We start from the raw sequence: 14021 nt of genomic DNA on the forward strand, positions 1-14021 counted from the left end.
GATAGAAACAAAGTCCTCTTCTTCAATATTGACTTAGCTGGACCGACAATAAAGCAGCTTCGTGTGTGTTCAGGATAAGCCAGAAAGCTGAAAGGTGACTTCCTGCTGAGCAGCTTTTGAAGCCTGTTTCCCCCGGAAGAAGAGCTGCTGAAGGCCTTGAGTCTGGAGGGCCTCCTTCCTGTCCTTTGTAAGCAGCCCGGCTGCTTCCCCTCCAGGGCATTTCCATCCCTCCTTTTCATGGCTTGGTGAAGACCCAGCCAAGTTCCCAGCACAAACGAAGAGGCCGGAAGCCCTCGCGGAGATCTCAGAGGCCTTGGGCCAGGGAGGGGGGAATAGTTTTGAGCAGGGTGACAGAATGGCCCCTCTAATCCAAGCAGTAGGTGTCTTTCCCTCGGCTAGCACCTCTCCCAATGCTGAACTGGCAGCCTCTGGAACATGCTGCAGGGGAGGAGCCTTCTCCCTTGGTTCCAGGGCTTGTCTTGATGGCATTGAACCAGGAGAGGCTACCTGTCCCTCCCCCGGGGGAGGAGTGGCCCCCACCTGTCTGTGCAATCTTGATCTGCCCAGGTCAAAAACGCCTGTCTGTCACCTCGGGCGGGGAACAGTCCCTTGAATCGGTCTTTCCTAGCATGGTCTGAGCCCCCGAAGGAGGACTGGAGCATAAATCGATAGCTAAATAAAACCGGTTCCAACGTGCCATGCTGCCTTGGCCCCTTGGATGATCCGTAGGGCTCTCGACAGCGAGGGCAGAATGAAACCAGCATCACCCGGGGGGGGGGGGGGCTCCTGTTCCCCTTCTGGTTTTCGGGCTGCCTTTTCTGGAGGCCTCATGCCCTGGATGTATCGCGGGAAGTCTGCTTGGTGGGGGCTAGGGGCGGGCGGGGGAGTCGGGAGCCCTCGCCGCTGGCCATGCCCCGCTCAGTTTAATTTTTCTCTCTTCTCCCCGAGCACGTGTGCTAATGATATTTCACAGTGCAATTATTCTGAGCTAAATCTGGGCTGTGCTGAGAGGCAGCTAGAAATCCTCTGGGTACCGGCGAGCCCTCAGCTGGCTCCGCTATCAGGCTTCTCTTCCCGGAGCCCGGAGGAGAGGAAGGGGGGGCAGTCTGCTCAGGGGCTTGGACGGCCTTGAAGCAGAGGCCCTGCCGCCAAGTCCGCTTGGCCGCCCCTGCCTCAAAAGCGTACCCTCGTCTGTCCCAGGCGAGCCTCCTCCAGGCAGCAGAGCAGAGACTTTGCTCCGTACTGTTCAGAACTGGTCCAGTCCACTCCCCGGTTAATGGGAAGGTCTGACCCCATCCAGATTCCTAGCCAGGAGGGGCAGATTCATTTTAGTTGAATTAAATATATTCCGGAAGACTGTGCAACGCCGTGGTTAGAGGGCTGGAACTGGGAGGTGAGGGGCACCCAGGTCCACATCCCTACTCTGCCACAGAAGCTCCGTCTCTTCAGGGGTTTCCTCCCGGACAGTGAGGAATTGGACCCTCGCTGTGTTCCAGAGGGAGACAGCAGCTCTCGGGAGAAAAGCCTGATGCCAGATTCTTGCCGGAGGCCACGGTTCACATCTGTCCCCTTGCATTTGCGCCCTGCCATCCGTCAAAGGCGCTTGGAGCGGCGCACCTGGATCTCCCTCCTCCCACGCCGAGAGAATGAGAGCGGCTGGCCCAAGGCTGCCCCGTGAGCTTCCCGGGCTGAGCAGGGGCTCAAAGCCGGGCCTCCTGAGCCCTAGTCTGCCGTCCTGGCCATCTTGCCCTCACTGCAGCTCCGGCCTTTTTCTGAGCCTCTTTGCTTTAGTGCGCTGCTGCCACAAAAGGGGTCTGAGGCTGGCCACGGTGACTGCTTGGCTCGGGCCACAGTACGGCCAGGGAGACGAAGCCTCCTCAAGCGGGTTTTAGCCGCCAGCTGGGCCTGTGCTTCTGGTCTGCCTCCTTTTCTCCCCCCCCCCCCCCGTGTTCCCCCCAGCCCAAATCCTCCCCACGCTGGTCCGGTTGCACAAGCCGCAGGAAGCCCCGTCCTCCGTCTCCTAAAAGCCTCGCTCCCCTTTCCTTATTTTAATTGCCTCTCCTGCCTGCCTGAGTGCCTGTGGCAGTGTTATTAGGCACTTCATTAAGCCTGAGCCTTGTGCCCGCGCACAGTGCAGCAACGGTGGCGCGGGGAGCGCAGGGAGGCTCTTGAAAGCTCAGCCTGCTGCCCTCGCGCCTTCGAGAGCCGGCTTGCTGAGGATCTTCCGAGGAAATGCTGGGGTTTGAGGAGAGCCCTTATTAGCGTGCACAGCCAGGGGTAATAATCCAGACCTCTGGTAATCGCCCAACAGGGAGCAGAGATGGAGGCACAGAGCCAGCAGTGGGACTCCCCCTTTGCGTCCTTAGCCTTTCTGCAATTGTGGGGGGTCCCTGCGTTTGTGAGCCGAGTGGTCCTCAGACACGTTGCCGCTCTATCAGGGCTGTGATGAGCCCAAGGTCACCCAGCTGGCTGCATGTGGAGGAGGAGGAGCGGGGAATCAAACCCGGCTCGCCAGATTTGAAATCCACATTCCTAGCTGCTGCACCGAGCTGGCTGCGGTATCCAGGGCAGGTGTCCAGCCTAGCTTCTAGCAACGAGCCGGAGGCCAAGAGCCCTTTTTGGATCTTGCCCTTCCACTCCTGCATCGGGACACGTCCAGGATTTAAGTACTTGTAACAGAGAAGAAGCAAAGTCAGCTGGGCTTTAAGTAGGTCTGTGACCCACTTGCAAAATAACTCCATGTTGCTTCCCCCAACGCACAGCAATTTAACGCTGAAAGTCTCTTTTGTTTTTCATTTTCTGTATTTATTAATGTGGAGCATTATTGGGCAGGGAGGCCAGCCTGAAATCCCTGTTAACATTCCCAGAACAGTTCTTTTTTCCCCCTCTCAGCCCTGAAGTTTTAGAAGTGCTGGCGCAGCATGCCCCTCTGCTGCCCAGTTCTGGCACTTTATTGGTAGAATCGCTGAGCTGCCGTTCTCTTCCATTGCCGGAATGGCGTGGAAGTTGTCCTGGGGGTCCCAGGAGAGTCTCAGAACGTGCTCTTTCTTCCCAAATCCTTTCAGGAGGAAAAACTGTGCGTCCTCTCCCCAGACGGTGCTGTGGAGTCGGGCTCAGCCACCCGAGGATAGAACGCCACTCCAGAACGTGCTCGAAGCGAGGTCTTCCAGCTCCTCCTCTTCCAACCATTCGGACAACTTCTCCAGGCTGGGCAGCAGTCCCTTGGAAGTCCCCAAAGCCAGGTGAGAGTAACGCTTCACAGTGTGGGGGGGACAGCTGAACATGTGTTTCAGGTTCTCTGTTTGGCACACCTAGTGGTTTTGAGAATTCAGTTCTTGGGTGTGCGGGCTTTGGTGGTAGGCGGAGACTCCACAGGACAAATAGTAGCCCCTTAAATTTGTTGCCAGGTAAAGTGTGTGTGTGTTCTTCCTTGCCTAAAGCAGTGGTCCCCAACCCCCGGTCCGTGGATCAGTTGGTACCAGGCCGCGGCTCCTCCTCGTTCACCTCCCTGGCTGCAGCCTCAGAGGCTGCCCTGACACTCCACTGCCGGCTCACCTCTGGTTCTCTCCAGTGGCCGCCATGGCTGAGGCTCCCCCTCGGTGTGGCACTGCACAGCTGCTGCTGGCAGTGCCCCCCTGCGGGTGGTAGGAGGTCAGGGGCGCCAGCGGGAAAGCAAGTGGAGCAGGGGCTCATGCGGCGGCGTCCCTCGGCAAAAGACTCCCCCCCCCTCCCCCAGGCCTCAGTAAAATTGTCAAGCATTGACCTGTCCCCGGTGATAAAAAGGTTGGGGACCACTGGCCTAAAAAGCCCAGAGTGATCTTGGATGGGAAGAGAGCAGTCTGGGAACCAGGGCAAAATTAGGGAGCCTCTGCTAAATCCGAGAGGGCTTCTTGGAGGCAGAACGAACGGTCTTCAAAATCAGAGCAATTTGGATCACACACCTTGAAGATGCTCACATTAAAATCCAGAAAAGGGTGCTGGGCTTCAAGGAGAAAGCAGAGGGGATGCGATCTTTGTTCAGAGGGTTTGTCATCTGCATTCAGTAAGGAGCGCTGTGCAAAAGGTGCGGGAGGCCAAGTTTAAAGGGCTGCCAAGGAGCAGCAGAGAAAGAGGCTTGCAGAGTCACGAGACCCCCGGGAAAAATCTAGCTAGGAGAATGCTTTGAGGCAAAAGCAGCTGAAGGCCAGCAGAGCCAGGGTCCTTAGGAGCTGGCGCCAGCAACATGTGAAGTCACATTCACCCAAATACAATGTAAGTGCGTCGGGTGTTGTTCTGGCCAATCTTACAGACAGAAGTGGTCACCTGGATGGTGCCGTTAAAATGTGGCCAGATGTCATTTCTGGCTGGCGCCTTTTCTCCTGCAGGGAAGGAGCAGGGCGGAAGGTTGGGGCCAACCACAGGAAAGCTTCCTACTATAGGCAGGCAACTAGTCTCCCTACTGAAGGTTGCCTACCCTGGCCTGAGTGTTTAGATTCCACATGAAATTCCCGTCTGCTTTCATGTACGGCTGCCTGAAACCACTCTCCGTCCTCCACGTGTGGGAGTTTGCGTGCGTGGTGGCAGCCTCCAACCTGTGAGCCTCCTCAGTTCCAGAAACCTGTCTGTGCCAAGGCTTGTCACACTTACGAAACTTTTATTCAAGTGTATGTCTGGCTGGTTGCATACAAGCATGTCCGCGCCGTATAACTCGCAAGACGTCTGCCTGGTCTTGTTTTGCGTTCGGTTTTGTCACTTTATTGCCTGGGACGATGCTGAGCGGCGGCCTCCCGTTCCCCCTGCCCCCCAGCATGGACCACGAGGTCGTCCGCTCCAAATGTACAAGGGCAACAAAGTGACTCTGTTCCTTCCCTGTAGTCTTGCTGCGGTGCCCTCTGGGTGATCGCTCAATGCAGCCTAACCCCGGATGGCCAGTTTCTGTGTCCCCCGGGGGCTCCCTACTCTCAAGGCCGCAGTCTCTAGGCTGTTGACAGACGAGCTGCCCTTTTCAGAAGCTGTCAGGCCCTGTAATGAAGACTGCACTGTCTTTCGGTAGACGGCTTCCCGGCCATGGAGTGTGCGTAATCATGCGTAGCATCGCCCACGGGGCACGTAGTTCTGTGTCCTGGAATCCCAAAAGGGAGGAGGGCTGGAGCCCCCCGAAAACAATCCTCAGAGAGGCCGACGACGTAGCTGAGAGAGACTGTGGTGCGCAAGCTCTCTGTGCGATATCTGAAACACGGACCGTGATCACCAGCGGCCAGATGGAAATGGGTGGGTCTGTCAGCTGGCACGCCATCAACTGTACTCTGCATGTTTTTCTTAATCGTTCCTCTCCTCCCAGGATCTCAGAGGTGTATCGTCGGCTGTCCTCCGCCATTTTTGTCCTGACGGCGACCCCATGAGGAAGGGCAGGCCGAGTGTCTGTGACTGCCCTGAGGCCCACCCGGCGAGCTTTCATAGCCCAAATTGGGGAGGGGGGTTCAAATCAGCATCTCCCAGGTGCCAGTGGGAATCATAACCACTACACCCCGCTTCTGTCTCTTAAGTAGCGCTGGCTTCGTTTCCAGATAAACTGAATCTTGGCTGCTGTTCCTGTTCTTTCGCAGCCAGCGTCTGAGGTGATTTTTGCAGCTGGGCATATTATCTCCACTTGAGGCAGGGTGAGGAGTGATTTTTCTGAGAGGAAAGGAGCGAGGGGGGGGAGAGAACCCCCCCCTCAGTGTCTAGGCCAGTTATCAGTAAGGAGTCTCCGAAGAGCAGAGCATGGTGGGAGTGAAGGGAGGATGCCAGGAAACAGGTGGGGAGCAGGGCCTTGGCATGAACAGGCAGGACTATTCTGCCTCCTTTCGACTTTGGGGGAAGGCAGCTCCCAGCAGTCTGGCCCAAGCTGCATTTAGGCCTCCAGACGATTTATGGGGAGCTGCGTCGAGGTAACCCTCGCTGCTGGCGCTGCCGTTTTGAAGAGCGGGCTCCCGGCCAGTCCCCTAAAAGCAGCTGCGGCCCTCAAATTGCCAATTGAAGCCAGTGCCGAGCCTCCGCTTGGGCTGGGCGGTGGAAGGCGGCACGTGGCTTTCAGAGCTTCTGGACTGGCGGCCATGGCAACAAAACACTTAGCAGCTGCTGAGCAGCCGGCCAGCAGGGAGACCCGCCGCGTCTTGCCAGCTCCGACCAACAGGCCAAGCAGGGCCCGGCAATGACAACGGTCTTCGCTCGTGGCCGCTGGCTTGGGAGGGGATAGAAAGAGCCGGAGAGAAGTTTCTTCCTTTGCTGGGACGCTGGAAGGGGGAGGCCCGAGGCATGCCTGTCTCTGCTCCGCAGGTGGCAGCAACGGGGGAGCTTAATTGAAGCCGAACAGGTCTGCGGATAGCGAAGGCAGCAAAATGCAAGCCCACTTCCTGAGGTTGGGTTGCCCAGAGCTGGGAAGGAGGGACAGAAACAGCCTCGATCAATATTTGCCCCGTGGAGGATGGTGTCCTTTGTGAACAGCAGGGGCCCCAGGAGCCTCGAAAGCCCCCCAAGGATCAGTCGGGGCCTCTTCCCCTTCCCCTGCAACTCCCACTGAGGAGCTTTTCCCGTGCCCATCCCCCCTTAACCTCTTTCCCTTGTACAGTGTTTCTTCCCGTTGTTACCTCCATAGATGGAAAGCAGGTAGGACCTCCAGGTGCTTTTTTCTCCAGGAAGGTTGGGACCAGAGCTGGTCTCGGGAGGGCTTGCCAGGCCCCAGGTAAGACTAGAAGGGGTCTCCTGGAATCCCCAGACCACAGACCATTTCCATTCCCTGGAGAAAGTCACCGCATTGGGGAATAGGGCGTTATACTCTGCTGAAGCCAAACGTTGCCCTCCCTAGCCGCCATCTCCAAATCTCCAGGAATGTCAGGGCAACCCTGGGTCTCGGCGAGCCTGAGCATCCTTAGGGAAGGAGAGTTTCCCAAGCCAGGGCAGGGCAGGGCAGGGGGAGAACAGAACGAACAGGCATACAAGTACATCTCTGGATGGGAGTAATCTTGGGGGGGGGGGTCAGGCATGGAAAGGGAGAGGCACTTTCTGCCCAGCCTGTGTTCTCCAGGGAGCTTTTACGGGGCAAGGACAAGGGGCCCTGCACGACCGCGGGAAGCAGGATTGGACTCCATCTTGAGCATGCAGGACGTGGTGCTAACGTGGTTTAACAAATGGGATAAGCTGCGTCTGGATGCCAAGTCCATTTAAGTTTGGACAATGGGCTTTTGCTGCGGTTTGGGGAGCTCTGAGCCCCAAGCGTTGAGCTCCGCTGTTCTGTGTGAGAGCAGGGATTCTGCCTGGTTCTTCGGTCCAGGATGGAAACAGTTTCAGAGAAGGAGCGGGCCCCAGCAAGGTTTCCGATTCAAGTCAAATCTTTATTATTACGGTACTAGACCAGTAGTCAAATTACAAGGTACATAAAAACATCTGGCAAGGTTTCCAATTGGTCATTGAAGGCCTGATTGTTTGTGCTGTGCAGATTTTTGTTTTTAATTGCCTTGGCGGGAGCTGCCACCTTAGCCCCAAGGGTCTGCTGTGTGACCAAGGGTCATCTGTGCCCCAGCAAGGAAATGTCTTCAAGCGGTATATTAATTTTAAAAGGCTTCCCATTCCTCAGAGGTTCTGCCTGAAATGTTGAAGGGTTACTTTTAGTTGCGTGTAGCCTCACTCCCTGACATTGTGCGGCTGGCTCCGCCTCCTTCCGTAGCCATTTTGCAGTTGCTCCGCCCCTTGTCGGAATTCCAAAAGGCTCCCACACTCTCAGACGTGCTGGAGATTCGAGCCCTGGAGATCGTGGATTCCAGCTGCTGAATACAGTATCCTGGTTTGTGTTTCTGCTGGCAGCCATCTTGGCGAGGGCAAATTCTACCTTGGAAGGCTCTGCCAATCTTCCCTCCCCCCAGGACTGTGATGTCATCGTATTGAGTTGCAAGCATTTTTTTTTCCAGCAGGAGAGGGCTCGTGGTGGCTGGAAGCGAAACCTCTCCTCCTCCCCGCACGTGCTCACGCTGCACGAATCCTGGCTCGTAATGGCTGGCAATTATTACCCTGAGGCGGGGTGGCAAAACGCTTGAATCGTATAAACAAGCACGGCAAGGAAGGGACCGGTGGCTGCCAAGCGGCGCTGGCTGGGCCGGCTACACGGCCGTCCAAATCCAGCATTACTCAAAGGTCTCCTGCCATCCAGCTGCTGTTAATAGAGTAATTACTGGGTTTCCGAACCGGCGAGGCATTCAAGGCGGCCGCCCGTCCGTGACAATCACCTCGGTCCTGTGCGGGCTGCGGTTGGGGGCTGGTACGTGCTGGAGCTGGGCGAGGGAGAAGCCCTCTCTCAATCCAAATTCTGCACCGAGACGCAGCCTGTATAAATTATGGAAATGCAAGCACATTTGCCTGATTTCCACTCAGGCTCATTCAGTTTCTTTTGCATTGGATATTCTGGCTCTGTGGGCTGGGGCGGATGAGACCGAAGTCCTGGTCCCGGACTCCGTAGCTTCTCCAGGATCAGCTGCGGTCGGCTGGCGGGCCTTCCCCAACATCTGTCTCCCTTTGTGGTCTTAAGCAGGGGTAGTCAACCTGTGGTCCTCCAGATGTTCATGGACTACCATTCCCATGAGCCCCTGCCAGCGTTTGCTGGCAGGGGCTCATGGGAATTGTAGTCCATGAACATCTGGAGGACCACAGGTTGACTACCCCTGGTCTTAAGGACTAGCAACTTTTTAGACTTGATGTGTTTGGGGAAACGGTCGATTTTTCCAATCAAGACTCCCAATTCGGCACCCTCCCTGCGCTCTGCAGAAGCGGCAGTATCCGTGTACCCTTCGCCGCGAGTACTCGTTAAGCGGGCTTCTCTGTATGCCTGAAGAACGTGCTGTGCTTTATTTCCTTGAGGCCGATACCCTGCTGGTTGATTCAGATTGCTTCAAGGTAACTATTCCAGTCACATTCGATTGCTTCCCTCCCCGAAATCACTCAAGGTGCCATCACGCTCCCCCTGCAGGGGAGGTTAGGCTGAAACGGCCACCGACCCAAGGTCACTCCTTGAGCTTTGTGCCTGCCCAAGATTGCAGGCCCAATCCGTGACCTGAAAGCCATCGCCGTCTTCGCCCCCAGGGTCAAGGGGGTTCCGATCTAGAGGGGTGGGAGGGGATTCCTTTTTAACTGAGCCACCTTCTTTTGGGGAGAGCGCAAAGGTGTGGAGTTCCCTAGCCCCGTTTTTCAGGCAGTGGATGCTTTTGAGATTGGACCGCTGCTGCCTATCTTTCCCCCAGCCCAAGAGCAGAAGGGCCATGGGTCAAGGGTGGAGCATCTGCTTGGGATGCAGGAGTTCAGTCCCTGGCAACTCAGGGTCCGAGGATCCGCCAGTCGGTGATGGGAAAAGCCTCTGCCTGAGAGCTGCTGCCAGTCTGAGGAGGCAGCCATCTTGGTAGGGGGGGGGGTATTGTGCAGCTCCTCCAGGGCGAGTTGAGCCCACAGTTGGCCAGGGCTCTAAAACAAGAGGTTCCCATCTGGAAGCCAATAGTTCTTTTGATTGTGGCTATCATTCAACTAATGTGCCTCTTTGTGGCGCAGGGTGGTAAGGCAGCAGACATGCCGTCTGAAAGCTCTGCCCATGAGGCTGGGAGTTCGATCCCAGTAGCCGGCTCAAGGTCGACTCAGCCTTCCATCCTTCCGAGGTCGGTAAAATGAGTACCCAGCTTGCTGGGGGGTAAATGGTGATGACTGGGGAAGGTACTGGCAAACCACCCCGTATTGAGTCTGCCATGAAAACGCTAGAGGGCATCATCCCAAGGGTCAGACATGACCCGGTGCTTGCACAGGGGATACCTTTACCTTTTTATCATCCAACTGGGGCCTGGCATGGCACGCATGAGGGATTCCCTGACACTCTCTAGTGCCTTGTAAGTGTTGTCAGGGCGGGAGGCTGCCATGAACTCGGTGTCCAGAGGCCTTTCCTTTTACACCTACACCCGGGAGAGGAAACGGGTCTGTTGACTTCTGGCCAGGACAGAGCCCCGCCCCCGAAAGTTAAGAGCTCCGTTCCATCCACCTGTCCACATTCCGGAGGATCCGCTCCCTAGCTTCCAGCCGGCAAGACTGACTGGACTTGAGCGAGGGAAGCAGCCAGAATTCTCCTGCACGGCTCTTCCTGCCAGGGGAAGGTGGTGCGGCGGAGGGAGGAGTGACCCAATTAAGCCGCAGCTTCCCGGGAAGGAGCCGTTCGGAGGCTGCGGAGCGTGCCGCCACCCCCCAGCGGATCGTAATGGCCGTCTCGCTGTAGAGAAGGGCGGCTCTGTCGCCGTCTGTCTTCTGCTCATTAGTCTTCTCCTTCCGAGGGGGGCCTGCTCTGGGTGGGGCCGGAAACTCCAGCCTGTTTCCATTTTGAGAAGCAGCGGCAGCCCCCCCCCCACATTAGTCCCGTGGTTCTCAATCTGGGGGTTGGGACCGCTTTGGGGGTCGAATGACCCTTTCGCAGGGGTCGCGGCAGGGCAAGCAGCTTGGCCAGGGGGGCGCCATCCACACAACAGCCTTGCAGGGTAGGTCGAGGTAGAGCCTTTGTTTGTCTGGAGCAGCGGAAAAGAGCAAGATCAGCATGGTGGGACAAGAGGCAGAACCGAACTGGGAAACCCTGGAAACAAACCAATTTATAACCAATCATGAACAATGAATCTTCACGCCATTGGTCAGTTTCGGATTAATTTCTGTGAAAGAACACTTGCATAATTCAATGGTTGGGGGTCACCACAACATGAGGATCTGTATTAAAGGGTCGCGGCATTAGGGAGGTTGAGAACCAGTGCCTTAGTCCGAACGTGGTCTGGGTCTGGAGCAGCCATGGCAGTGTCTCCAAGCTCAGGATTGCCTTCTTTCCGGTGAAAAGCGTCTTGTAGCATCGCTGGCAGCTCGTCCCATCTGTAGTTTGCCCTGGCGGGAGGGCCAGTTCTGTGTTTCGTTCTCTCTAGGCTTGCGTTCTCTCAAGAACTCCCCCAGATCCCTGGGTAAGGAGTCATACGTCAGTGAACTGAATTGTGTGTGCGTCTGTGTTTGAGTTGGCATTCCCTTCCCACAAACATACAATCTTCTGGGCCTCCCCCACTCCAGAGCTTTAACTACAGAGATGGCCTAAAGACATAGGAATAAGAACAAGGCCTGAGAGTCAGACGTCTGGGGCACACCGCTCATATCTTTTCTGGGTTTTACTGCTTTATCAGAGTTTAGATTTACTGAGAATTTTAAAATGTCATGCATCACCCTGAGCCCATTAGGTGAGGGAGGTTTATATTTTGAGGGGGTAGAAGGGCTGCTGGGCTGTGTCGCTGGAGATGGGCAATGACCTCCTGGTGCATTCCCTCTGTTTCTGCCCGGGCCGATCCTGCTTAGATTCTGAGATCTAGCGTGACTTGGCCTGCCTGGGCTATCCGGGGTAGAGTCTGTACGGGGCTTTGTTACCCACTCCCAGCTCGAATAAATCTTACCCGTCTACACTGAATTCGATTTCCATTTTGATTTTGGCACTTTATATTCTCCCTCTGCAACATGCATGATTGATCTCTTTTAAGTATTTGAAAGGTTGTCACTTGGAGGAGGGCAGGAAGCTGTTTCCGTTAGCTGCAGAGGGAAGGACGTGAAGTAATGGGTTTAAACTACAACGATATAGGCTAGATATCAGGAAAGAATTTTCACAGTCAGAGTAGTTCAGCAGTGGAATAGGCTGCCTAAGGTGGTGAGCTCCCCCTCACTGGGAGTCTTCAAGCAAAGGTTGGATACACACTTTTCTTGAATGCTTTGGGCTGATCCTGTGTTGAGCAGGGGGTTGGACTAGATAGCCTGTGTGGCCCCTTCCAACTCTATGATTCTATGATCTGGAGTGACCCTACCTTTCCCCAGCGATATCCAGAAGTGGATATAACCCTTGATATTTGAACAATTGGCATCAGTAAGTGTGTAGCTTCTGCTTTCTGCGAATTAACTTCCCTCTCCCTGCCTCGTAGCAAAGCAGTCTTCCCTGATTGGCCAGGGCGGTTTGTCTTAAAGTGACTGTGCTCCAGAAGCCCTAACTTCTCTCAGCAGATATTTGCCTCTTGCATTTATTTTCCCCCTCCTCTACTGTCTCCAATCTTCTCCTGCTGAGCTTGGCTCCCCTTCCTGCTGAGTTTCCCCAATCAAGTGCAGGACACTTTCTGTTTCAGATGTGGGGGGGCATAGCGGAAAACCCGAGTCCAAATCGATCTGAATTCAGCAGGATCCACAACAGAAAAAACAAAGGAAATGCAGAATCAGCCCTGGTCAGGGTTTGCAGTCTCAAGGACTGGGATTTGGTTTCTTGGCGGTGTACGGGAAATGCCTACGGGAATCAGACCAGACCAGACCATCCTGCTCAGGGCACTCTCCCCCGAGTGAAGTCGTGATTTTGTGAGGCAGAACTGATTGCCACGGAGACAAAGTGGGGAGCTGCCCTCCCCCTGGCCGCAGTCTTCAAACTTTGGCTGCCCCAGTGTTGTATGTCATGATGGCTAACCATGGCTGACAAAAAACGTCTTTAGGTCCAGCTGGTTGCCAGCCTCCGTGAAGTGCTTCATGGGTCTCCCCAGCCAGCCAATAATTACGGTGCGGCATTAGCTCCAGTTAAGAGTGACAAACCAGTTAACCAGAGCTGGGTCTCCATCCATGGCAGCAAACCAGGGTTATAAGCTTGCGGGGGGGGGGATCTTTGCCTGCTGGGAACAAAAGGCGCAAAGGCTAATTCTGAGCTAGTTCCAGTTGATGAGTTTGCACTGGTGATAGCGAAACACCTCCTTATGCATGCATGCACACGCACGCATGCGTACACGTACCACCACCACTCAAATGAAGCTCACAGGAACTCAAGAGTGTGCTGACCTCTTTATGGCATAAGTTTATTCCCTTCCTCCTTTGGCTTTGTTAGGCAGGGCTGGAAAGGCAGGGGAAACTTACTTTTGAAGAACTGGATGCCGAGGGCGTGCCCAGGTTGCCCCCTGACCCTTTTCTTCCTGTCTCTGAAAGGGAAGACTAGGCCACGTTCCAGGAGAGGGCTGGAAGCCCGGAACACGAAATCCTGTATCGGGTTCTGTATTCTGATCAGCGGAGGGAGGTCAGATCTGTCTAATCCTCGGCGTGTTATCGGCCCAGTTTGTGCGCTTCTGCTGTGGTCCTTCTTGTGCTCCTGCGGATGCTCCAGCTCTCACTCTCCCTTCTCTGGGTCCTCTGACGGCTGTCTTCTCCACTGGCTCCCCTCCTCGTGTTCTTCTTCTCTGTCTACTTCCTCCGCAACTTGTTACATAAACCACGCCGGCTTTCCGAGAAGGCCAGTCCCTCCGAAGGCGCTGGAAATACCCAGTGGAAAGATCTATTCCAAAGGACCGCCGTTCCATCACGCCCCTTCTCCTCCCCCCCCCTAGTATGTGCTACCAAGTCCCTTATGCCTCTCTTCTTCCTTTCGAGACCATGTTATGTGATTCATGAGACTCACACGGAACACAGCTCGGGTTCTTCTGCTTCTCTTCCTGCGGTCTCTTCCCTGGCCCTGCCAAAGACCTCTTTGCTTCCTGTGGAGACTGGTGTTCTCAAGGGGTCTTCTCAAAGAGCCCTCTTCCTTGCCCTCTAGGCAGCCGTTCCGTTCCCGTGCGGGGTCTTCCAGAGCATAACTCTCCTGGAAGCACTCCGCTTGTGGCAAAGTCTTGTGGGAGGGAGGGGTTGTGTTGGGTGCTCCAGGCAGCTGCTAATTCCTGATTCCGCCAGATGTCTGCTCCTGGGCTTATGCTTCTCATTCTCCCGTAAGGCTCTTCTGGCTTGTTTACCCCTCTTAAGCTGGCCTGGCAGGATTCCTTCTCTGGAAGGAGTGTCTGGGGCCAGTTGCTTGGGCACAGTTGCCCTCTGGACACTGTTGAGGAGTAGATATGCCACGGTCTGCTAGGCCCGGCTTCTCTTCCCTCTCCCTCCTTGAGCTTTGCTCCCGAATAACACTCTCTGCAGATACAGGGAAGATACAAGGCTGGTCCCCAAGACCAAGCAGCTAGAAGTTG

The 14021-nt window shown here is 55.5% G+C and overlaps 1 protein-coding gene across 3 annotated transcripts in view; it reads left to right on the plus strand.

Annotated features, from left to right (window-relative positions):
- The window catches only part of MTMR14 (myotubularin related protein 14), a 65772-nt gene that overhangs the window by 37839 nt on the left and 13912 nt on the right, over positions 1 to 14021 (plus strand). For all 3 annotated transcript variants that reach the window (XM_077324841.1, XM_077324843.1, XM_077324842.1), the window contains exon 17: positions 3066 to 3242. In XM_077324841.1, the coding sequence (XP_077180956.1) occupies positions 3066 to 3242 (177 nt within the window). The remainder of the gene's footprint in view (positions 1 to 3065; positions 3243 to 14021) is intronic.

Source organism: Paroedura picta, chromosome 3 (genome assembly GCF_049243985.1).
Source record: "Paroedura picta isolate Pp20150507F chromosome 3, Ppicta_v3.0, whole genome shotgun sequence".
Lineage (NCBI taxonomy): Eukaryota > Metazoa > Chordata > Lepidosauria > Squamata > Gekkonidae > Paroedura > Paroedura picta.